This window comes from Empidonax traillii, unplaced genomic scaffold, assembly GCF_003031625.1.
Source record: "Empidonax traillii isolate 1590-97213 ecotype Southwest subspecies unplaced genomic scaffold, ASM303162v1 scaffold876:size463933, whole genome shotgun sequence".
NCBI classification, from domain to species: domain Eukaryota; kingdom Metazoa; phylum Chordata; class Aves; order Passeriformes; family Tyrannidae; genus Empidonax; species Empidonax traillii.
Window position 1 is genome coordinate 39,292 of NW_020956069.1, and position 22,771 is coordinate 62,062.

The 22,771-nt window shown below is 51.2% G+C and overlaps 1 protein-coding gene and 1 long non-coding RNA gene across 3 annotated transcripts; one reads left to right on the forward strand and one right to left on the reverse strand.

Annotated features, from left to right (window-relative positions):
• The first annotated feature begins 1,629 nt into the window (after positions 1-1,629).
• CASC4 (cancer susceptibility 4) lies at positions 1,630-19,055 on the forward strand. Of its 2 annotated transcripts, XM_027902459.1 has the most exons (10): positions 1,633-2,173; positions 6,555-6,609; positions 7,602-7,704; positions 8,751-8,841; positions 9,717-9,858; positions 10,093-10,173; positions 10,531-10,629; positions 11,766-11,939; positions 14,513-14,680; positions 17,845-19,055. In XM_027902459.1, the coding sequence occupies exons 1-10, from the start codon at positions 1,847-1,849 to the stop codon at positions 17,913-17,915; spliced, it is 1,311 nt and encodes a 436-aa protein (XP_027758260.1). In that variant the 5' UTR covers positions 1,633-1,846; the 3' UTR covers positions 17,916-19,055. The 2 variants fall into 2 exon arrangements, with proteins under 2 accessions (XP_027758261.1, XP_027758260.1); XM_027902460.1 differs by lacking the exon at positions 14,513-14,680 and having other exon boundaries at positions 1,630-2,173.
• On the reverse strand, positions 4,442-22,705 carry LOC114067182. Its single transcript, XR_003573340.1, has 3 exons — positions 22,671-22,705; positions 21,815-22,312; positions 4,442-4,453 (listed from the first exon to the last, which is right to left on the reverse strand). It is a non-coding gene; the product is annotated as an uncharacterized LOC114067182 (long non-coding RNA).
• Positions 22,706-22,771: the final 66 nt, after the last annotated feature.

Genomic DNA, 22,771 nt, shown 5'->3' on the forward strand with positions numbered 1-22,771 from the left:
TATTGTTATTTAGACAAACATTTCCTGGCTCAGAGTGTTCAGGCTGGCACAGGGGAAGTGCAGCCAGAAAGAACAAGCCGAACGAGGCAGACTCAGACCCTGGAACTGTCCAGCTTCACAAGGAGGTAATATTTGCGAGGCTGGATTTGGAATGTGAATCTGCACTGCCATCTGCAGAGAGCAGGATGGCAAATTAATGGGCCATCAGCGTAGCAGCAGTTAAAGTGCTAAAGTGCGAATAGTGGGATGCAGGGTTGGAATCAGGGTGGAAGGAAGAAGGGATGTATGTGTCATGACACCTTTGTCACAGCTGACGTTCTGCACGATGCACGGCGTGTCTCAGGAACACATTTTATACTCGATTTCTTAAATGCTGGTTTTTTTCTTTTAGGAGGAAAACTGATACCCTTCTGTTCCTCCCACATCCTCCCCACACCGTTTGCAGCTGGAGGCACCGGGGTTGTGCCGTGCACTTGCTGTGCCCAGGAGCTCCCTGGAAACCTCTGCTGTCCGAGGGGCTTGGCCACAGCAGTGCAGCAGAACTGCTCCTAAACACCATCACAGGGAATAAACCCAACAGGTCCCGAGGTGTCTGTGTCAGGGACCACTCGCAGGCCTGACTTTGCTGTGGTTTATCTCCCCTCACGCCGAGGGATCGGCTGCAGCACATCCCACGTTTCAGCCGAACTCTGTGTCCCTTTCCCCCCTGAGACCCCGTGCCACAGGAACGGGGTGTGAGGCAACACGATCAGCAATAAATGATTTATCTGAGTGTTTCTTATAGAACAAAAGATTCATCCCCTCACTTCATTCCCAGTACATGCTGTGTTCCCTCAGGAAACACCTTCCAGGTGAGGAGTGACCAGCCCACCCTGTTCCTGCCCCAGTGTCCCAACACATGGACATGGAGCTGCTGGAGAGAGTCCAGAGAGGCCCCGGAGCTGCTCCCAGGGCTGGAGCCCCTCTGCTCTGGAGCCAGGCTGGCAGAGCTGGGAGAGCTCTCTGGAGAAGAGAGCTCTGCTGGGAGAGCCAGGCTGGAGAAGGGGCTTTCAGGCTCCCTGAGAGCCCCTTGCAGGGCGTAATGGGGCTCCAGGAGAGCTGGACAGGGACTGGGGACAAGGGATGGAGGGACAGGACACAGAGAATGGCTTCCCATTGCCACAAGGCAGGGATAGATGGGAGATCGGGAAGGAATTGTTGGCTGGGAGGGTGGGCAGGCCCTGGCACAGGTTGCCCAGAGAAGCTGTGGCTGCCCCTGGATCCCTGGAAGTGTCCCAGGCCAGGTTGGATGTGACTTGGAGCAACCTGGGCTGGTGGAAGGTGTCTCTGCCCATGGCAGGGGGTTGGACTGGATAAGCTTTAGCGTCCTTTAACGTCCTTTAACGTGCCCACCGTTCCTCACTGTCCCCTCGTCCCCTCCCGCCCGTCCCGGGCTGTGACGGCCCCACAGCCCGGCCCGCCCTCAGGGCACGGCGGGGTCGCGCTCTCGCGAGAGCTGCGCGGGCCCGTCTCGCGAGAGGGGCGGGCGGGGCGCCGCGGTGGCGGCGGAGCCGGGCGGGCTCTGCTCGGTCCCTGCTCGGTCCGTGCCCGCTCCCTGCTCGGTCCCTCCCGGCCCGGCCGGCACCGGCACCGCCACCGGCACCGCCACCGGCACCGCCACCGCCACCGGCACCGCCCGCTCCGCTCCGCGCCCCTCGGGCACAGCGCCGGCCTCGCCGGCTCCCCTTCCCCGCCGCCCTCAGCGCCCCCCCCGCCGGGGTCTCCCCTTTGCCCCTCGCCCCCGGTCCCCCCAGGGCCCCGCGCGGCCCCCCCGTGCCCGGACGCCGCCGCCCCCTCGGCCTCCCCCATGGTGGGGTTCGGCGCGAACCGCCGGGGCGGCCGCCTGCCCTCGCTGGTGCTGGTGGCGCTGCTGGCCGTGATCGCCGTGCTCGCCTTCCACTGCTGGAACGCGGCGTCCCGCCAGGCCCTGCTGCGGGAGGAGCTGGCCGAGCTGCAGAGCCAGGCCCAGCGCACCGAGGTGGCGCGGGGCCGCCTGGAGCGCCGCAACTCCGACCTGCTGGGCAAGGTGGACTCGCACAGGAAGCAGCTGGAGCAGAAGGAGGCGGACTACAGCCAGCTGAGCAGCCAGCTGCAGGCCAGGGACGGCCAGGTGAAGCGCTGCGAGGACGGCAAGGTAAGAGGGGGGGGTCCCCGCTGCCCTGCGGGCGGCTCTGATAGTCCTCGCCCGTCCCAGGCGTCCCCGCAGCCTCTGCTCCTGAAGGGTGAATCGGCGCCCCGAGGCGCTCGCCTGGTGCTGTGGGACAGCTGCAGTGTGCTCGGGTTTCTGCAAACACCCCCGGAGCCGGCTGGAAACCTCCAGTGTGTGCGCGAACAATGGACACCCCCCGAGCTCCCTCTTTCCCATAAGGCTGGTTTAAGTTTGCTTGTTGTTTTTTGAGCTTTCTGTCTTTGCTGCGGTTATTTGCTCTTTTGTGATCAGTGGGGAAAAAAACCCAAAAACCAGACAGAACCGTAGAGCTACAGTTTCAAGGGAAATGAAACCCGTGTGCTTTTCCGTGGCACCCTGAGCTTGCCTCTCGGAATGCCTGGCACAGCACACTCTGATTTTTATGCTGCCAGCGTGTACTTGGGGAAAAAAATCCTGCTGCTGACATAACATGTCATTTTGCTTGGCTTGGAGCAGCCAAGCTCGTACAAAACTGAGCTGGTCCTTTCGGTGGGGGTGGCCTGGGGATCTCTTTGTTGTGCAGGGTGAGCGAGTGGCTCGACTTTCACTGTTCCTCTTTCATAACCATCCCCGGAGCTTCCCCGGGCTCAGCACACGAGTTCTCCTGCTCCGGGTGAGTGTGGGGTATATTTGCATGCAGGTCATCTCTCTGCTCCTTGAACACTATTCTCACAGTGGGATTTATGGAAATGCCACACTCTCAGGGTGTTGTTTCTCAGGGGCGACAATTCTAACCTTTTTTTAAAAAAAACCCCACCTTTTAAGTGACTGTGTTCAAGTGACTGTACTTCTCTGAGAGAATAAAGCTTTGTTTTAGAGAATAAAGATCTGTCACCAAGAATTAGTAGGAGATATAAAGTGTCCAACCAAAAAAGACTTGACAATTTTTTTTTTTGTCTCAAAGCAGGACCTAATCTATTTGACTAAACTGCTTTTTACCAGTGATCATAGTCCATTTATGAAATGCAGGAGCTCAAATAAAACCCCAGCACTGGTAATTCCCAGGGTGCCAAGTGAGCACAACAAATCCAGGCTTATTTAATAGAAAACTCGTTTGAAAGATGCTGCCCTGGTGGTTCTCAGTGTCAGTTCTGCTTTGTGCTCCTTTGTCCGTAGCTGAGGTTCTTTGCCTTGTGGTCACATAAATCAAGTGCCTTTCCCAGTGCCGAGGCAACTCCAGTCTCTGCAGCAGCTTCCCCTTGACTCAGGGATCTCTGGAGTGAAGCCCAAACTCTTGGCTCTCCCCTCCTTCCCTGGATGTGGAATGAGCTGGGATATGTTTGCTCTTGGGAGCAAAGGTGGGACCATGACCTTGGTGTCTTGTGTTTAGAAAGAAAGAGAAGAAACTTGAGTTCTTGGGAATTCTGCTCTGTCACCCTGTGATGAGCTCCTTGATGGGCCTTGGAACAAACCAGGAGCTCTCTTTTGGAGCTCCCTGGGAGAGGCAAGCAGGGGTAGTGCCTGCCTGGAGCTTGGGCAGGCGCTGCATGCCCAGGTAGCATCAGCCTCCTGCGTATTCCGTGGGGTTTTGTAGAATACTGTTAGGATATATATTTTTTCCATAGTTTCCCAGTTCCACACCAGCTGCTGGCCTGGTCAGGGGTGGAACACAGCCTTGCCCCTCCCTGCTGCCCAGCAATGCTTGGGATGAAGCTGTTGGGTCAAACACCCCTGGGAGCAGCTGGGTCTGTTTGTTGCCAAAACTCGCTGATAACCCCCCAGACTGCAAAGCTGCCCCTTCACAGCAGCGACTGGAGTTGTGTGACAAGACTTACAGCTCAGCCAGCGCTGGTGGGTTTTGCTGTGCAGGGCTCACTGGGCTGCAGGGGGTTTATTTTCTCCATCCCAGAGGAGCCCGTGAGAGCTCTGAGCACTACAAACAGGTCTAGACTGAAGGAGGACGTGGCTCAGGAGGAGCTGGACCCGCGCCATGGCTCGTGGAATTTGCATGTGTAGGTGGAACAGATCCCATGAATCATAAAAAAGCTTCTTCCCTTTCTGTCCTTCAGATGAGGGACATTTGCTGTCAGCTGAGCTGGATATAAATTCTGTCACTTCTCTCTGAAACTCAGAATCACCAAAATGAAAGATTGTGTGGCAAAACTGTTGCACGTTCCCATCCAGCTCCTGCTCACAGGCCAGGCTGCGTGGTTATGGGATGAGCAGGAGCCAGTGGGAAGTGTCATGTGTGAGGAATTCTGATAGATGAGGGTTTGAAAACAGACCCTACTACTTCCCAGGGTCTCCTTTGTTGGTAGGTTTACTGGGTTCTGGGAAACAGTCGCATTAGAGTGGAAAACAGGAAATTGTGGTGATTATTGTCAGTGGTTTTGCAAAATAGGGAAGATACTTTTTCATTAGCACCCAAGAAATCACTGTAAGCACCTGCCCCCCTGTCCTGGGTCTGTGGGAGGGGGAGCTGGCATGGTGGGCACCTGGGGCATGGAAAGGCTTGGTGGTGACTTGTGTCTCCTCCTTGCCTGTGAAATCCCCACCTGCTCCCTGCGCTTTTGTAGTAAAGCTCTGCAAGTCCAGGCCAGGCTGGCCCTGGATGGGGTGTTGCTTTGGGCATCTTGTAAGGAGAGGGCCTTGAATGCCTCAGTGGGCAGAGCACGTGGCAAACGTGGCTCTGACGTGGCAGGAGGCTCCTTGAGGGTCCCTGGGGGGCCGGGGGTGTTTTGCCACTGCTCCAGAGCAGTGTGATCAGGGGGCTCAGGTTACCCGAAGAGCACATTCCTAGTGGAATTAATAAATGCTGACAGATCAACTGTGGAGCTGGACTTTTCAGTTACATTCTGGGGTTTGAAGGAAGTATGTTTAAGGCTGTTCTGTTTATTTTACTGTTCTTTCCGCCCTGTCCCTAATTTTTCAATTCCACTTGCTTTTTTTTTTTTTTGGGAAAAGCCTTGTGAAGCAGCTCAGTGTCCCCTCATAGGCGGGAGCCGTGGTAATGCCTCTCCACACTCCAGAACTCTCTTGGCTTTTGTTCTGGGCCTGGGACAGGAGTGTCCTGCTGCCAGGGCTGGGGCAGATCCTGCAGGCTGGCCCCGAGGCTCTGCCCGGAGCGCTGTGCGCCCCGAGGAAGCGGTGCTGTGCGCGGGAGCGGCTGATGCGTGGTCATGTACCCTGTGTGCTGCACAAAGAGCCACCTCAGCAGCTCCTGCAGGGCTGCAGTCCCAGCTCGGGGTGCCACCTCAGCAGCTCCTGCAGGGCTGCAGTCCCAGCTCGGGGTGCCACCTCAGCAGCTCCTGCAGGGCTGCAGTCCCAGCTCGGGGTGCCTGAGCAGACCACAGGGGATCAGCCCGTCCGGGGGCCTCTGGTAACAACAGGAACACAGCGGGAAAGAGCTGGGGATGAATGAATGAATGATTGACAAAGGGAAGGCAGAGCTGGGGGCAGGAAGTCCTACAGGGCAAGTGTGTTTGGGGTTTGTTTTGACAGGAAATGGAGATGACTGACTGAGACACTCTGGGGGCTGGGGGGAACTGAAACAGCCCCTGTGTCCGGGTGTGTGTCCGGGTGTGCTGGCACTGCTGTCCCCAGCGGTGATGCTCACCTTGTCCCCCACGAGTGACAGCCCCACTCAGCACCTTCCTAGAGTTCCCTTTCTTTCGTCGTGGAACTGCAAGTAGAATAACCTCAGCCTCTGAGGTGCTTGATGGCAGGTGGGGATTTTCCACCCTTTCTCAGCACAGTCTGTTCATGCATCTTCCTCTTCATTCCTGCTGGGTTTTGTCTTTATGTAACAACAAGAAAAAGCGTCTTTACTTCAAGACTTCGTGTACATGCGTTTCTTGCTGTAACTGCTATTCTTTTCCTTACTGAAAATACCAAATTAAAAACTGTTGTGGAATTTTACTGGTGTCAGATTCCCTCTTAAAATAAAATTTGTGTTAGAAATATTAAGTAGCAACACGTAAAAGATTTATTTAAATATAAGAATTCTGTTATATGATGTACTTAGGTAACACTTGGTTTTGCTGTTGGTGCTGCATGTTTAGTTTTACCCACCTGTGCTCTGACATTGGCCATTCACTGTCCCTCCTGCAGTATCAGGATGCAGCGTGTTTATTTTAGCCCTGACAATCTACTTTCCTGATAGAAATGTGTTCTGGAATTAAAGTTAAAGCCCTTGTTAGCAGAGCCTGAACACAGTGTTGGTTTGGTGATGTCACTAAATACACAGGACTTGGATTTCCCGGCACTGGCCATAATCCTCTCCATACATTTGCCTTACAAAGCAAACAGACACACCTGAGTGTTTGCAGCCCAAACCCTTGCCACCCCCCTGCTTACCTGTATTTATCCAGCCTTTTCTTCCTTCCAGATGAAGCTGCAGAACAACATCTCGTATCAGATGGCGGACATACACCGGCTAAAGGGTGAGGGCTTCATGGCCAAACTCACTTGGCAGGCTGGAGCCGGGTACTTCAACTGCCCAGGGGCTGCAGAATGCAGTTTAAAGGAAGGATCAGGTGATGCTGGAACATCCCATAATGTGCAGTCTCAGTGTATTGTTCGTTCCTGGGGTGGGTAAGTGTAGGGTTGGCTCTTGTGGACGTTGCTGTCTGCAGGAGGAGCGTGTGCTCGGGCACCGCTGACCTCCAAGCTTTTAGAGTCGTTTTCATGGCCAAGTACACAAGTTAGTATAGTTTGGTCAGAAACACTGTGGTGGCTATGCTGGGTTAGAAAAGCTCCAGAAAACATCTCTTCAGGCTGATCTGTACAGACATGATTATAATGCCTGTGGTCTTACCGTGTCTGGAATATTGCAGAGGGAGCTGGAGCAGCCAGTGCCCAAACGTGAACGTGCCTGCACACAACACCACACGTGGTTTCTGCCTGTATCTGTGCAGCTGCAGCTTAAAACAGCAGAAAGCTTAATTACTTGTAGCCTGAGGAGCAGGGAGAACTTCCAGACCAGTTGTGGAGACAGGAAATACGTGTTGATTTGATGGATAGCGGGAAGTGCCTCCTTTTGTACAGTCACTACAGGCAGTATCTGAGCGTTGTGCCTGAAGTAACCTGGTAGTGCTTTTGTGTTACTCAGGGTCACAGAATCTTTCAGGAAATTGCATTTCCTGACAGACAGTGAAATTGCATTTAGAAGCCTTACGCAATGCTAAGGTAAAGAAAAATTTACGGGGTTTGCTGTAGCACCAGAAGAATTTCTCCAATTTGTGCTGCCATCTGGCACTCATCTTTACATGAGAGAAATGGCATCTTCTTCAAATTAGTTTAAGAATCTTTAGATGAACTAGCATAAAACCCAAGCAGCTTTTTACTTATTTAGCAATACTGAAAGTTGTATCTGGCACAGGGCATTTTTAGTTTTATTTCTCAGTTTCACAGTGGTGTTTCCTTTCTGGCCTAGAACAACTGGCAGAGTTACGGCAGGAATTCATCCGCCAGGAGGATCAGCTGCACGAGTACAAGAAGAACAACACCTACCTTACAAGGAGGCTGGAATACGACAGGTATGTCCTCAGGAGTGCTGGTAACTGCAGGTTTGTGCATGTGATCGGGGTCTGTGCTTACTAAAAAGTGCTGGTTAATCCTGTGTCTGCTAATCCTCCAGCCTGAGGGTGCTCACTTGGCGATGCACGCTGTTAGCCATTTGACTTTCAGGCTCTGTTTCTTGGTGGTGTCCTACTACCTCAAAGGGAGATAGGAGTTAGGGGGAGTCTTGACTTACTCTGGAATTGTTCAGCAGTTTTAAGTCAATGCATTTTTTATGGCATGGAGATTTAGTTAACAAACACACGGCAGAGTTTAATGGACACAGTCCTATGTCATTGGTGTTGGTCATTGCTGCCTTTCTAACAGTATCATTTCATTTGTTTTGATTGAAGCTGAAGGCAGCATTGTGTGGATTGAAATTTTAAGCTGACCTCAGCCTTTTAGGTTGACGATGGAGAAAGAGGAACAAACTACTCCTGCAGCTTTGAGGAGTGAGGGAGGTTTAACACTTGAGAAAGTGTTTGAAGCTTTCACACACACAGAATGTTCTTTCTGTGCTGTTGAGGGTTTGTGGGAGATGGGAATTCTGCTGCTCAGGCTGATGTCTGTGGCTTGTTAGGGAAGTTGGGACACGTGGCTGTGTATTCAGATCGTGTTATTTGAGTTGGGAGCAGTAACTGATAGTGGTAGTTGTGTACCTTCTCTGTTGACAGCCATGAAAGACATGTTGCTTTCCCGGTAGAATTAATATTTACTGACAGATTAACTGTAAAGCTTGACTTTTTGGTTGCATTCCAGCTTTTGGAGGAAATATATTCAAGGCCATTTTGTTTATTTTACTGTTTTTTTCTGCTCTGTCCCTATTTTTTCCAGTTCTGCTTTCTTTCTGTATTCAGTCCATTCCCACTCCATACACATGCCAGGACCAGGCTTTTTGGACAGACTATTCTAGTTGTCTCTCAGGTTTGGCTTTTTGTGCCACTTCATATTTTCCCCCTTATTTGGTTTGTGGGAGAGCAGATACAACAAATGACGTGTATCTAACGGTGTGTTTCTCCTCAAGCCTGCAGTGTGGGCAGCAGATCAAGGAAATGAGGCTGCAGCATGAAGAGAACATCAAGAAATTAATGGACCAAATTGCACGGGAGCAAAAGGTAACGGCAGGGAATTTTGTGTTGAGTGAGAAGAGCCCAGAGTCTGCTGTTTGCCTCAGAGGAGTGGAGGCCTGGGACATTTCTCTCCTAACCTTGTGTTAAACATCCCCCTGAGCAGCCCTAAATGGGTGTTAATGTAGGAAATCTGCCCGTTTGCTCAGCCAGTGGACTGAGCTGGAAGATGAGGCCAAATTCTTTGCTTTGCTCCAACCCTCCTCCATGACATCATTGCTGAGGATTTCAGTTCTTGCTGTAACGTGGCTATTGCTGTTCAGCTCTCCAGGGTGGGATCTGTGTTCTCACAGCCTTGCCCAGGTTACTGCACAGGGAACTGAGCTCTGCTGAGGCCTCCAGGTGCTAATGTGATGGAAATAAGGGTGTTGGAATGGTATCAAGGCTGTGATTACAAGATGCTGCCAGTAGAATTTGGGCCTCTGTCCTGCAAACCGATGAAATAACCTGCTTTGCTTAAAATTCCATTTTCTTACTTGGTCTTCCTATAAACATTTCAAATAATAAGGCAGACCGAGAGCAGATTTCCAACAGATCTTTTCTTACAGTCTCGAATTCCTCCAGGGATCTGACCTGAGGCTTAAGGCCAACCACACCTTAACCTGTTTGTGTTGTCCTTAACACCTGGAATGGCAGTAGAAATGTCCTGCAGCTGTGCTGTTTCGAGCACTGCCTGTTCAGTTGTGTGCCCATACCCCCAGGACACAGGTTTGTGCAGAGAGGACTCTGCTCGTTGCTTTGCTCATCAGTGAAGTCATAAGTGCAATTTTGCTTACTCAAAGTAATTTCGAATTTGAGGGCATTTGTTTTGTAATTTCCAGGGATGTGCTTAATCTTGGCTCCTTCTGAATTTGTTCCAGCAGGCCACACAAAAAGTTCAGTCCAGTAAAGACACTGAAGTCAGTCCCAGCAATGGTGGCCAGGCGGTACCTGAGGCTGTGGCAGAGGAAGGCAAAGACACAGAGAAGAACGAGGACCCTTCAGAGCATGTTGTAAATGACAAAGGTATTTCCTTTCTTGGCCTTTCTGATGGAGAATGGACCAGTTGTGTTGCGTCCTTTGCCATCCTCCAGAACTGTGCATTCCTCTGAAGCACAACAAGGAATTGTTTGGCTCAGATAACTTGATTAGCTGCAGTGATTTGACTAAGTTAGAGCCTCCCACAAGGGGCACATTCGCTGCTCAGACTGAAAGGCTGGTAAGGCTGGTAAGGCAGAATATCCTGTTCTTGTCTTGCAGAGAAAATCAAAGCAGGAGGAGATGCAGGCATGCCTGAAATAGAAGATAATGACCCAGCAAAAGCTGAAGATACTCCCACCGGTGAGGAGAAATACTCTAATTCTTTCATGTTTGGGGTCTTAGTGACGTATATATTGTGTGTGAACACCATGTGGTTCACAGTGAATGCAGGGCTTTGAAATCTCTCTGTGGTAATAAAATTCAAGTGCAATGTAAAATCAGATCATTTCTGCTGTGCTTTAGAGGTTGGAGTGCTCAAAACTGAATGTTTCAGATAATCCCCCTCCCAAAATATTATTGTATTTTTTATTTCCATCTGTGGTTTAAAACTGAGAAAACAAGGAAAGCAGAGACTTTACGGGCCTGTTAGAGTTAGACCAGGTAAATAGTGTCTTGTTTGTCTCCTGTTAATAGTTTTGTCCCCGTGTTCTGTTCTAGCTTTAAAGAAGCCACTTATTTCAGCTCCTAAGAGTGAAGGTCATCCACCTGTTCTGAATCTTCCAACTGAACAACCCCATGCTCCGAACTTGGCACCAGGTACAACTCCTGTTAGCAGGGGACAAGGCAGTTTGGTTACCAGAGGAAAACCAGAGACAAATTTCTGCAGGATCCAAGGCTGTGTTCTTATCTGGCTGACTGAGGCACTCAGGCTGCTGGTTGTGTGATCTCTCTCTGTACCCTCCACAGCAGGAATTCCTGAGCCTTTTGGCCAATTGCAGCCCAATCTGAGTTAGAAGGTTCAAAGAGAAGTGCTTGGGGAGTCCTCTGGTGGACAGAGTAATTGAAATGAGTGTTCCCCCCTAGGGTACTAATTAGGGCTGCACCTCGGGGGTTGGTTGTTGATCTCTTGGTGGCCACAGTCAGAGATAAACCAGCATTGCTGTCTCTCGCTCAGAGTCCTCCTGGCCCTGGGAACAGCTCACTGGAGAATGACGTGGGGGAGGTTTGGGACATGAGAACTGAAAGTCCTGCAGTGATATAACTTTAATATTAATAAATTAAGTATAAAGTTCTCGGGATGACAGAACAGCTTCAAGTTTTTGTTCTGCCCATTATTGGTTCTTTTGGAAAAAGACAACAGAAGTTTTTCTTTTATTTCTTTACTTTTACAGTGGATGGGTGAGCAGAATTCCAGAATGAGGGAGCTCAAAGCCTGCATACACATTTTAAAGATTGTTGTTTCCAAATGCCACATCTTTTAAACAGTTTGTTTCCTTTGAAGGTAGTCCTTCATTTTCACTTTTATTAATGAGAAATCATAAGATGCAGGAAATGAAAAGCTTGTTTTGTTGAGCTTGGAGCTTATCAACAGGAGTTTGATGAGAATTTCAGGGGAATCAGGGTGTTCTCGGCTCCTTGGCTATGGAGTCCTGTGATTCTGGTGGTTGTTTTTAGCACAACTTCTGTGCCCTGCCACACCCTTGTCCTCAGATCGGAGCTCTTGAAACAATAAGTGATGCTTGGTAGACTTGAAAAGCAGAATCAGCAGGAGGATAAAAGAAACACATAAATGTGTTACTGTTCTGAGCTTCGTGGAGAGCTGAAGCACGTGCAGAACGTCAGCTGGGAAGGTGACAGCGGGGGATTGATTAGGAATTAAAATGTGACCAGTTGTCCTCTGCCTTCTTTGGAGCCATGTGAGGCCTGCAGACACTGACACCTCTTCCCTGCAGGTCTGCCCAGTGACAGCGATGGAAACGCCAACGCTGCGAAGCAGATCCCTCCAAACCCTCTCCAGCACCTGAGTTTTGAAGAAAAGGTGGAAGCCCAGAAAGAGCACAAAATTGAGACAGAGCAGATACAAATCCCAAAGAGCCGAGTTAGCGAATTGCAGAAGGTTAAGCAAAGTAAGTTGGCCAATGTCACACACTTCAGTATATTTAAAATATCCCTTCATTTTCTGTCTGTGAGAGTGCCTGTCTGGAAAACAGGGACCACTGCGGAGGGTGGCTTTGGAGAGGGAGCCTGGGAAGGATTGTAATGTGTTCCTGGGTAAAAGATGTGCTTTAGTGTGTTATTTTTCACATGGATATTCAGTTATTTAAAAAGATTATGTCCTTATTGGAATTTAGAATGCTTTTGGAAATTACTGCGCATTTAAATAGATTAAGTCAGGATGTTGGTACACACAGGATACTGAGTTACTGAGGGGTCTCGGTGGTGGGGGGAATGTGTGTTGGACAGAAGGTGGTTCCAGAACCCTTCCCTTCCGTGTCTGCTCAAGGCAGGAGCCTCCAGACAGGTGCACACAGGTGTGTTGTGGGGGAGGCTGTTTTTGAAGACCCAGTTCTAATTGTTTAGCACTTGGGTGGGGAAGGGGTGTTTAGGAGGAAAAACTTAACTGCTGAAACATCTTCTCTTGGTTTTTTTTTTATCTGAATAAGATTTTTCTGAAGAAACAGACCTTTTGGGAGGACTTTGGTTGTTCTGACGTGACTTGTGGATCTTTGTGAGGCAGCAGGGATGGGTGTATTAAGCTGGCACAGAACCTGGGCAGTCTTGGCTTTTCCTCTGCACCCTGAGGTCTTCAAGGCTGCTTAGTTTATCAAGGGAGCTTCATAGTGAAGTTGTTGGGTATTTAATGGATTATCTGTTTTCCCTGGCCATGTATTAAATGATGGGGGGTCTAAGTTGTGTAGGCAGGAGCTGTGAAGGAAATGTGTCCCTTGTAGGCTGTGAGGGGGTGCGTGGGAGTCAGGAATTGTCACTGATTAGTCTGTTCTCTTTGCTCCTTCATATTTGGATTAGATGGGATATTGGGAAGGAATTGTCTCCCCTGTGAGGGTGGGCAGGCCCTGGCACAGGTTGCCCAGAGAAGCTGTGGCTGCCCCTGGATCCCTGGAAGTGTCCCAGGCCAGGTTGGACGGGGCTTGGAGCAATCTGGGCCAGTGGAAGGTGTCCCTGCCCATGGCAGGGGTGGGATGGGGAGGGTTGGGCTCACAGGGGGGTCCTGCACACCAGGGGCTCACTGAGCTCAGCTCACAGCCTGTGTGGACCTGCTGCATTTCCTGGGATCTCCTCATCGTTTCAGTCTTTGCTGCTGTAGCCTCAGTTTGTTCAGTGCTCGTGTGTCACAGTTCCTCTGGCACACCCACAGGTGCTTGTGCTGGCAGTTGGGGACATTCCGGTGTGTTTCATGACTCGGTTTAGGTTTAGCATGTGCAAGTCCTCTTGTCCTGTCTGGGTTTTATATATGATGCAGTGTCAAAAATACCATCAGTAATAGCCAGGATCACTGGCTGACATGAACAGGGAATGAATAATGTATGGAACTTGGGATTTCTAAACAGATCATGGTTCCTTCTTGCTTGTTCTGTGAAAATACCTTGAACTGCTGCTTCTGTCCATTTGAGCTGCACCAGGTGTGATTCTGCTGCTTTTCTCCCCATCCAGAGAAGAACCATAGTACTACTTCTGTCCTGATCTTTATATTCTACCGCATAGAAAAGTGTTCACTGTTTTAGGAAATCATTTCATTTTCATATCTGTCCCCTTTTAATCCTGAGGTTGAAATCATCCAATTACTCCCACTACAAGTCTCTCACTCACTGCCCCAGCAGCCTGGGTGCCCAGTCTGTAAAGACTATCACACTTTAAGCCATTTTTTTTCATTTATACCCAGCCCTCCAGGCCTGTGGCCTCGGCAGACTCAGAGCTGCTCCCTTCAGGCAGCGGGCAAGCAGTGTGTCCCTGCACCCTGCTCAGCACCAGCTCCGAGCTGGACATCACACCAGTGGTGTCTCCCTGTGTGCCTGCCTGGCTGTCTGCTCATTCCAGAGTTCCAGCTAATGCCTGTTTTTCTTGTGCATTGTTTCAGGATCTGGAACTATTCTTAATTTTTGATGGGGAGACAAAAGTTCTGTATTGGGGACATTTTGAACCCTGCTAGAGCTCAGCAGGAAAGCAGAGTGTAAAGCCAGTGAGTGAGGTAGTTACACACGGAGGTCAGGTCTCTGCTGGGTTCCCCTGTGCCAGCTGGGCACACCCTGCAGGCATTGCCAGGCACCACATCAGCAGTGATGGCTCCAGCGTGTGGAAAATGCCAGGCCTTGGGGAAAATGGAGACTAAACCCTCCACTGAGTGCTGCTGTTCAGCACTTTGAGAAAACGTGTTAGTGTCCATAGGCACTCCAGGGTGGTGGTTTGGGGGCTCACTGCAGCCCTTCTCCATGGGGACAGGAGCTTGGGACTGTCAGATTCCAGGAGGTCCGAGTGCTGGGTGACAGAGCGTGTCCTTTCCACACGGGGGTGCTCCATGAGCCTTGTTCTCCCCCTGTCCAAGCCCTCTCCCTTCTCCCTCCTCTCTCTCCAGCTGGAACTACCCCAGACCCCAGCTGCCTCCACCTGTGACCTGCTCTGGTGTAGAATCTCCCTGTTTCTTTCCTCTCTGCTGCTGACTCACTCCTTTCCTACTCCACAGGCCGGTTCTTTGATGAGAATGAATCCCCTGTGGACCCGCAGCAGGGTTCTAAACTGGCAGATTATAATGGGGATGATGGGAACGTGGGTGAGTATGAGGCAGACAAACAGGCTGAGCTGGCTTACAATGAGGAAGAGGATGGTGATGGTGGAGAAGAAGACGTCCAAGGTGAGCTTGGGCCTTATCTCCATCCCATTGTGACAAACCCACGCTGAGTTACTTGTTGAATTTGTGTAAAGCCTCGCTGGTTTAGCTGATCACCAATTGCTCAGACAGAGCACCAGTCTTTAGGGAGGGAGTTTTGACACCTCACTGCAGTTGGGTATAGTTCCTGCTAGGAAAAGCAAGGCACTAAATTCCAGGCATGGTTTTACCCAAACCCCCAGCTCTGCCCCCTGGCTGGGTGGGCTGTGGGCCTGGACATTCCTAAATTGTCCAGCAGAGGAATGTGGTGTTTTGGGTGCTGCCTGGAGCTGCTGTGCAGTGGGGCCTCAGGCAGCCATTCCAGGTGTCACTCCTGTGCATTATACACAGATTCAACAGGCTTGTGGTGTTCCTGCTAACTCACAGCTGCTGAGCCAGCGCTGCCTAATGCCCCTGTGTGTGCATGGCCACCCCTCCTGCATGTGGCTCCTGCATCCCCTCCCTCGCTTGCCTGTCCCTGCCTGTGCCTGCCTTGTCTGCCATCCTCCATCCAGCTGTCTGGGGATGTTTGTGACAGGCCTGCATGTCTGTAGGGGGAGAATGCTTGTGTACATACAGAGTATTTCCAGCTAAATGAAAGTGTAAAATAAAGAGGGGGGGGGGGAAATAGGAGATGGTAAATCAACCCCCTGATTTTGACCCTCACAGTGTAAGTTTTTAGCTGGAGGTTTTTCATACGAGTATTTAATTGGTATCTAAGCATAATTAATGGGCAAAGCTGTTAAAAAGCAGCTGACTGTGTGGGCATGCACTAAGTGCAGTGTCAGCAGGCTGGGCTGGGCTGGCCTGGGAGTGTGAAACTCATGAACAAGGGAAAGAAAAAGATGGATCAGAACCCTGGGCGATTAATTAACTGACTGATGAACTGCAGCCCTCTGCTCAAGGAGGCCTGTTCTGTGACCCTGGTGCTCAGAATTCACAGTGGGTTTGTGTGCTCACCCCTGTCCCTCCAGAGAGGGATCCTTGGGCTGTCATCTGCTCATCCCAGCTGGCAGCTGCAAGGAGGCACAGCAGGATTCAGGCTGGATGGGCTTGGAGCAACCTGGTCTAGTGGAAGGTGTCCCTGCCCCTGGCAGGGCCTTAAGGTCCCTTCCCACCCTGCCCGTGCAGGGACAGTGCTGTGGCCCTTCCCTCGGAGCTCCTGCTGCTCCATCAGCACCAGTACCCGGCTGGGGGGGCTTCCCAGGGAGTGTGGCTTCAGGAGTCAGTGCCAGGTGTGCTGTGAACAGTAACCAGGGGCATGGACAGCGTTCCCATATGCCACTTAGGAAAGGGTGGGTGGGAGGGAGTGACAAGTGGTGCCAGGTTGTTAAAATCCAGATTGTGCTTGTGCAGCTTGCAGCGTGAGGGGTGTTTGAAAAGGCAGTGCTCTGACTGAAAGTGACCCCATAAAACCATCTCCCATCTGCGTTGGGTCCCTGCTCTGGGGGCTCGGAATTTGGACTTGGGAAAATCGTTTTCCTGGTGAACCCCTCTGTGTCTCTGTGTAGACAGACTGGGTTAATGAGAGCCAGTGAAGGTTAAAGGGTGACTTCTGGGAGCCTTTTACTGAGGGTGTTGGGAGCAGGATGTGTTGCTCCCTCCAACCGCAGTTCCCAAGCCCTCTGTTCTGTTGTTCCCTAATAACTTGTTGAGTTGGCTCGAGCTGTGATTTGAATGTGGCCAGTGGTGCTTCCAGGGGCAGCATTCCAGGAAAAGCGTCTGCTTCGGGCATTGCACTGATTTCTCTGCGGGGCAGGAGAGGGGAGAACTGGTGACGTTGGAGGGAGGGTGGTTACAATTGTTTAGGGAGGTCAAAAATAAGAATTTCTGTCTAGAAACTGTCAGGAAAACATCCCCCAGGTCTGCATCAGGCTGAACAAAGCCTGCAGCACGTGCCACAAAGCCACTGGATTCCACTTGGTTTCTGTTGCCACGAGGAATGTGTGGGCTTAGATGGAAATTATCCAGGGAAAATGCTCGCTTTGGGAGATGTGCTGGGGAGGGGCAGCCCCAGCCTTCTGCCCCTGCCCTCATCACCTGCTGAAGGCCAGGCCTGGTTTGAAGGTGGCGGCTCCTGCTGCAGGGGAGGTGTTTGTGGGGCCCGGGTGGCGGAGGGGGAGGAACCCCAGGATGTCCAGGAGCTGTGGTGGCAGTTCCTCATGTGCCCTGCAGGTGAACTGCAGCCCTTTGCTGCTGGAGCAGGGCCCACGGGGTGATTCCCTTCTTTGAGGGAAGGAGGCCAGGGAGCCACATAGGACAGCTGCTGGATTGTGGCAGGTAGAATGTGGAATATTTTAAAATATCCCATAAAATGATACCAAATGTGCATTTCCTCTGTGGATTTTCTGCATGTGCTGCAGTCAGTGGTTACACTGAGGGGGCACAACTCGGGGGGGGTTATTTTACCATTTCTGAGGAGGCTCAAAGGCCAAACCCCGAGCAGCAAAGTCAGGAAGCAGGACAGAGGAGAGACGTGGAGACAGACGGTGTCTGGGGCTGGAAGGGAAGGTGAAACATCCACATCTGCCCGTCAGGACAGAGCTGTGACTCCCTTGGGAAGAGGAACCAAAGGCAGCTGGGGGCTGAGAGAGCCCCTGCCTGCCGAGCTCCTGCCTGTGTTCCCTGGCCCAGTGTGCCCAGACAGAACAGGGATTCTGTGCATGAGAGGCTGGGAAGGGTTTTCCAAAGCCTCTCCAAATTTCACCCATGAGTCTGAGATACAAGACAGCGGTTTGGAAAAACACTGACAGCAAAGTCAGCTGCAGCGTCAGGAAACATCCCAGCAGGGAAAAATGTGTCGTGCCACGTCTGTGTGGAAGGTGTCAGCTGGGAAATAGGTGGGAAAAGTATTCCCTTGGTCTGGGAGGGGTCCCAGTGCCAGCCCCAGAGGTTCTGTGAAGCCTTACAGAGTGAACTCTGGAATGGCAGTTGGGTTTTAGTTTGAGGTGTTGGCAGGAGGAGTCTCAGAGCCACAGTGTGAGTGGAGCAGGCTCTGAAGGCAGTCAGCCTGTGGAGCGGGGGGCACCGCAGCCCCAGGGTCCCCACTGCAGCACGCCCTGGGGAGCTGCAGCTGGGTGCTCGCTCAGAGGTCACATCAGGGCTGCTCCGAGGGTCTGAGCTGTAACTGACCTGTGGTTTCATTGCAGATGATGAGGAGCGAGACCTGCAGAACGACCTGGGGGACTACAAGTCCCGCTTCAGCGATGGGGTCCTGTAGGCCTGGGGCACAGACAGCCCAACCCAGGGACTTGAGGTGCTGCAAAACTGAACCAGTTCTACTCCAGTGTTTCCTACTTCCAAGGGAGCTGAGAATGAAGTGCCGAGTGTGCTCAGTCAGCAGGTGAAGAGGACCCACTGTACATATGTACATACTTGTACTACTGCAGGTTGTGTTAAACCAGCGTTGTCACACGGAGCCGGTTGCTCAGCCTGGTCCTTATCTGAAATAATCTTTACACTTAAGCCCAGTCTGTGAACACAGGCTGAACTGTTTCTGCCATTTACAACACTTTGGAACCTGGAGAACTTGTACAGTTTGTACCTGATGTAACAAAGCCGCTGTGGAAGCCATGTACAGCCAAGGACTCCTTTTCTACAGCCCCACCTGTGTGGGCAGAACTGCTGCTCCCGAGTGCTGGGTTTGTCCAGCAGGTGAGCCACGAGCTGGGAATGAGACCTGAAGGGTTCAATAGCTGCTCCCTCCTCAGCGTGACCCAGGCCGGGGCAGCCTCGGCACCATCGCCACTCAGCTCCTGTACAGTGACCACATCTCGTAGCTAGAGCTGCAAATCTATAGTAGGACTTCAGTAATTTGGTACATCCCCAAAAAGTTGTGCAACTAATAGCTTGATTTAAAAGATATAAATTGATATAAATAATTATAAATAATTCACAGCTTGTAGGAGATCTTTGTGTTAAAGAGAGCAAGGGTGTGAGTGAGAGACACGTGTGTGCAGCTGTGTCTGCCGTCCACAGAAGGACCAACCAGCCCCTCCCTGGGTTCACTGCTGGTGTGCTGTGCCAGGGTGTCCAGCCCAGGTGCAGTTTGATCCCTTGCTGCGGCTCTGAACACCTGCCACGGCCCACGGTCTGCTTTCCTCCATCGGATCTGTAAGTCAGACCCTTCTCTGTGTTCTGTGTTCAAGTACTGTCGGAATTACGGGGATGATTCCATGTCTCTGCAGTGTGGGAACGAAGGGGATTGCTCCTCCAAGGGCTCCTGGGGACACAGGCTGTAGGCACTGACGAGGGGGACTGAACTCAGCCCTGTGCTCAGGTGCTGGGCTGGAGTAACGGGTCAGGTTTGCTCGTTGCCAGCTCAGTGAAACTCTTAAATAAAGTTCAACGCCTGTACAATGATTGGTGAGTTTTAAGACAATTTATTACTGCTAAAGTGTCAATGACAAAAAAAGCTGCTGCATTTAAAAAGTGAAGGTCCAGCTCAGTGCTGTGTTCTGGTTCAGTACCAGCCCAACCCAGTGTTGTCTGTAGTGCAGCATCACATGGCACAGCTTGGGAAGACCAGTAAACTAAAGAGCTACTTCTTTTCCAAAGCAGCAGCTCTCTTTTCCAAGCATGAACAGAAAAGATGAGTCCCTGTGGATTGGCAGGCCCCCCCTGCCCCTGGGCTGCGCGGCACCACGCGGGGTCTGAGGACCAGAAGCGACAAACCAGCTCGGGTTTGTTTTGAACGTGCAATTCCAACGTCCCTGTGCGGTTTGTGCGGAGCCAGTTCCCGTTTCCATGGCGATGGCAGCACACACAACGCTGACAGATCTCCAGCAGCTGCTTCCCTCAGCCCCCAGCGAGCCTGCAGTCAACTCGGGGCTCACAGGAGAGATCCAGCACAGCCCTTCACCCAACACCCCCAGAGCTCCACCGTGCATCCAGTCCTGGGGCTGAGGCTCCACTTGGAAAGCCCTTTGGATGCACAGGGATTTCAAACAGAGAGCTGAGATCCGGCTGCCAAGGCTGAGGGGCGAGTTCAGCCCCTGTGAGAAACACAGGCACCTGCACCAACAGCCAGAAAACAGCTCCAGTTATTCCAGCCAGTCCCAGCTGCCCAGTTTGGGAGGTTTTCAGCAAACACGCTGCTGAAGCTTTCCCAAAGTCCCACAGATCCCACAAAAACCAACTCATCAATGAACCCATTTTAGATTAAACACGAGGAAAACCAAACTGATGGGCAGGATCTCACCAAAAGGGAAAACCCAGTTCTGAATGAAACAAATTCAAACCCCACATTTTTCAGCGTTTTAATGGCTGCAAAGAGCCACTTCAAAGTGACAAGACACAGACAGACATGAGGTAAATGGTTTGGGGATTTTATTAAATGATGTTCTACATTTTCATGTAGGCAAACTCAGCAACAGTGGGGAACCCAAAGCCTGCAGGACAGAAGAGCTCAAGAGTGCTTTGCAAAAGAACCCACAGAAAGGGCAAAAGGTCTTCTCTGTAAATCTGTTTACTCTCCCTGTTTACAGTTTGCACCCTGGAGAAGAGCTGCATTGATCAGTACTAGTTTACTTAAAACAAGGGGTTTGATATCCCAACTTTTCATCAGGAACCATTTCACTGTTCACACAAGTCTGAAGAAATTCTCTGACACCTTTCTCCTTTCTCCCTGTTAAGGGGAATTTCAGCCTGCCATAAATCTGTCAGCTGCAATCCCTATTCCAGGGAGCTTTCAGTAACATGGGACCCAAGTATGGAACTTCCAGTTAAAGTAACCTGGGACCCTTCCTTGAGGAGACTGACCAAAATATTTAATAGGATCAAAAATCTTGCTGTGATGAACTAGCAAATGAGAGATTGGGCACTTTATATGGAGAGGGAGCACAGTGTCCTGCTGTTCCAGCTGGCTCCAGGACTGAGGAGACCAGATTCCTGTCGTTTAAATAAAAGAGGAAAACAAACCCACAAAACCAATCGGGGGCATCTCTCCCTATTTATTAGAGTGCAGTGGAATTTTCGAGCCCGCCAGAAACACAGTAATCATATTTATGCCTGAACTTCTTCCTGCCAACACAGAAACCAGAATACTCCAATTCCTCAACCTATAGCAAACCCTAAGTAGCCACACTGGGATTACTGGTAGGGATAATCTACAGTTTAGCTTCCCAAAAGAGGGCCTGGCCACCCGTGGCTGCGCAGTTCCATCCCTGGAGGAACGTCTCGTGCCCCTCTCAGTGCTGCACTGTGCCAGATCAAACACAAGGTTCATTCCCATGTGTTTCTGTGGGGATCTGGGAGCAGATGAATCCCTGTTGCTGTCAGCTGGAGTGTCAGCAGTGAGAACAGTGAGTCTGGAGCTGCTCCTGGACAGCCAGATTGGCTCCCAGACATTGGGGATGGAGGAGCAGCACAGCCTGGGAGCTGCCTTTCATTTAACTCACATGCACGGATGGCTTTGATTCCCTTCAGATAAGCAAAAGAAACAACACTGGAAATGGGCAATAGTAAAATATAAACCCAAACAAGAATTGGTTGGTTTCTACAACCCTCTCTCAGTCCTTTTCACAGTTGTTTTTACCTTGGCAAAATAAACTTGACTGAGCTCCAGTGCTCGGGGTTCACGGTGTTACCTGCAAGAAGGGGGCTGGAATACCAGCGAGAATCATGGAATAGTTTGGGCTTTGAGGTCCCTTCCCACCCTCTCCCTAACTCAGCACCGAGGCACACGAGGAGAGCACAAGACACTGTGGAAAACATATTTTGATATCCTGTAACACAGAAAAGTACAGTTCTCACTGCCAAAAAGATCAGTTTGAACCCTGAGTCACACATTTAATGTCTTCCCAGCGTGTTTTTGGCCGTGCTGGTGCTCTCACAAATACCTGCTTGCTTTGACTCTTGCTAGATGATCTCCTCTGGCAGCTCATTTCATTTTAATTACATGGCTTGAGAGAGTATTTCCACCCACCATTTCCCAAAACTCCCACTTTCTAAGTATCAGTGAATGTCCTTTTGGGCTCACAGCATGAGACATCACACAGTTATCCTGCCATACTAGTTCCTCCTAAGAAACTGCCAAACGGTGTTAATTAAGCTTTAACATGTCCAAACGAACCTTTTTCACAGCTGATCATTCACAAAATATTCATGTACTGTTGTTACACTAGAGTCCTGTGACAGAATTCTAAAACAGATCTTGGCTTCACAGCAGCACATGTAGTTCTGTTTAACAAGCCAGTAAATATTTTAGGTGACTAGAGAGCTGGGATTTTATAATCTGATCCAGGTACAAAAGGTAAGCAGGGAGTCCACAGGTACCAGGAAAGGAAACAACACCTGTGTGGGTTTCTCTGCTGCTAAATTAGACGATGTGGATGCCAGCTACTCTTATAAAAACATTCTGTTCTGAGCAATACCGTGAGAACTTACCCTGTCATAACACAGGTTAACCTGAGAACTGAAGATTCCTGTTTAAGAGACTGGGGAGTAAAAGTGATCATCAAGGGAAAAGTGAAGATATCCAGGATCAGCAGCATAGAAACGATAAATGTAACCTCACTACATCCTCCTATACTGCATGAGATGGTCAGGCTGCTTCATTAAGCCACTCAGATATCAACACATGCAGCGTCCTCAGCATTTCGCACCCAAAGAGGCTGCCTAGAAAAAGGAAAAGGGAAAGTGGAAATAAAACTTCGCACCAGGGGACTTAAAACAGCAACCGAAACCACAAGCCAGCAGTGCCCTGCGCTCTGGGGACGGGTCAGGCTGGGCGAGCCCCGGGCAAAGGGCCCGGCCCGGCCCCGGGAGCGCCCGCCGGTGCCGCGGGGGGCACGGCTGGGGCTGGGCCGGGGCTGGGCCGCGCGATGGGCCCCGGGCAGCGCCGCGATCCCGGGCACAGCCGCTCGTCCCCCCGGCGGCCGCGGCGTCCCCTCACACCGCCCCTTCCCCTGCGCTCCCTCCTTTCCCTCCATCCCCCCCGCTCGCGCTCCCCTCAGCGCTCCCGCTCCCCCCTCACCTCAGGGCGAGGCGGCTCAGCCCGGCCCGGCCCGGCCCGGAGCCAACACCGCTCAGCAGCGGCCGCCGCCTGATCCGCGCGAGGCCGCTGGGCCGGGGCGC

What these genes read in the sequence shown, in the direction of transcription:
- CASC4 (XM_027902459.1), top strand. Translation starts at nt 1,847, where the DNA reads ATGGTGGGGTTCGGCGCGAACCGCCGGGGCGGCCGCCTGCCCTCGCTG. An exon ending in AAATTGCACGGGAGCAAAAG is followed by an intron (nt 8,842 to 9,716) that starts GTAACGGCAGGG and finishes TTGTTCCAGCAG; the next exon opens with GCCACACAAAAAGTTCAGTC. An exon ending in ATTGCAGAAGGTTAAGCAAA is followed by an intron (nt 11,940 to 14,512) that starts GTAAGTTGGCCA and finishes CCTACTCCACAG; the next exon opens with GCCGGTTCTTTGATGAGAAT.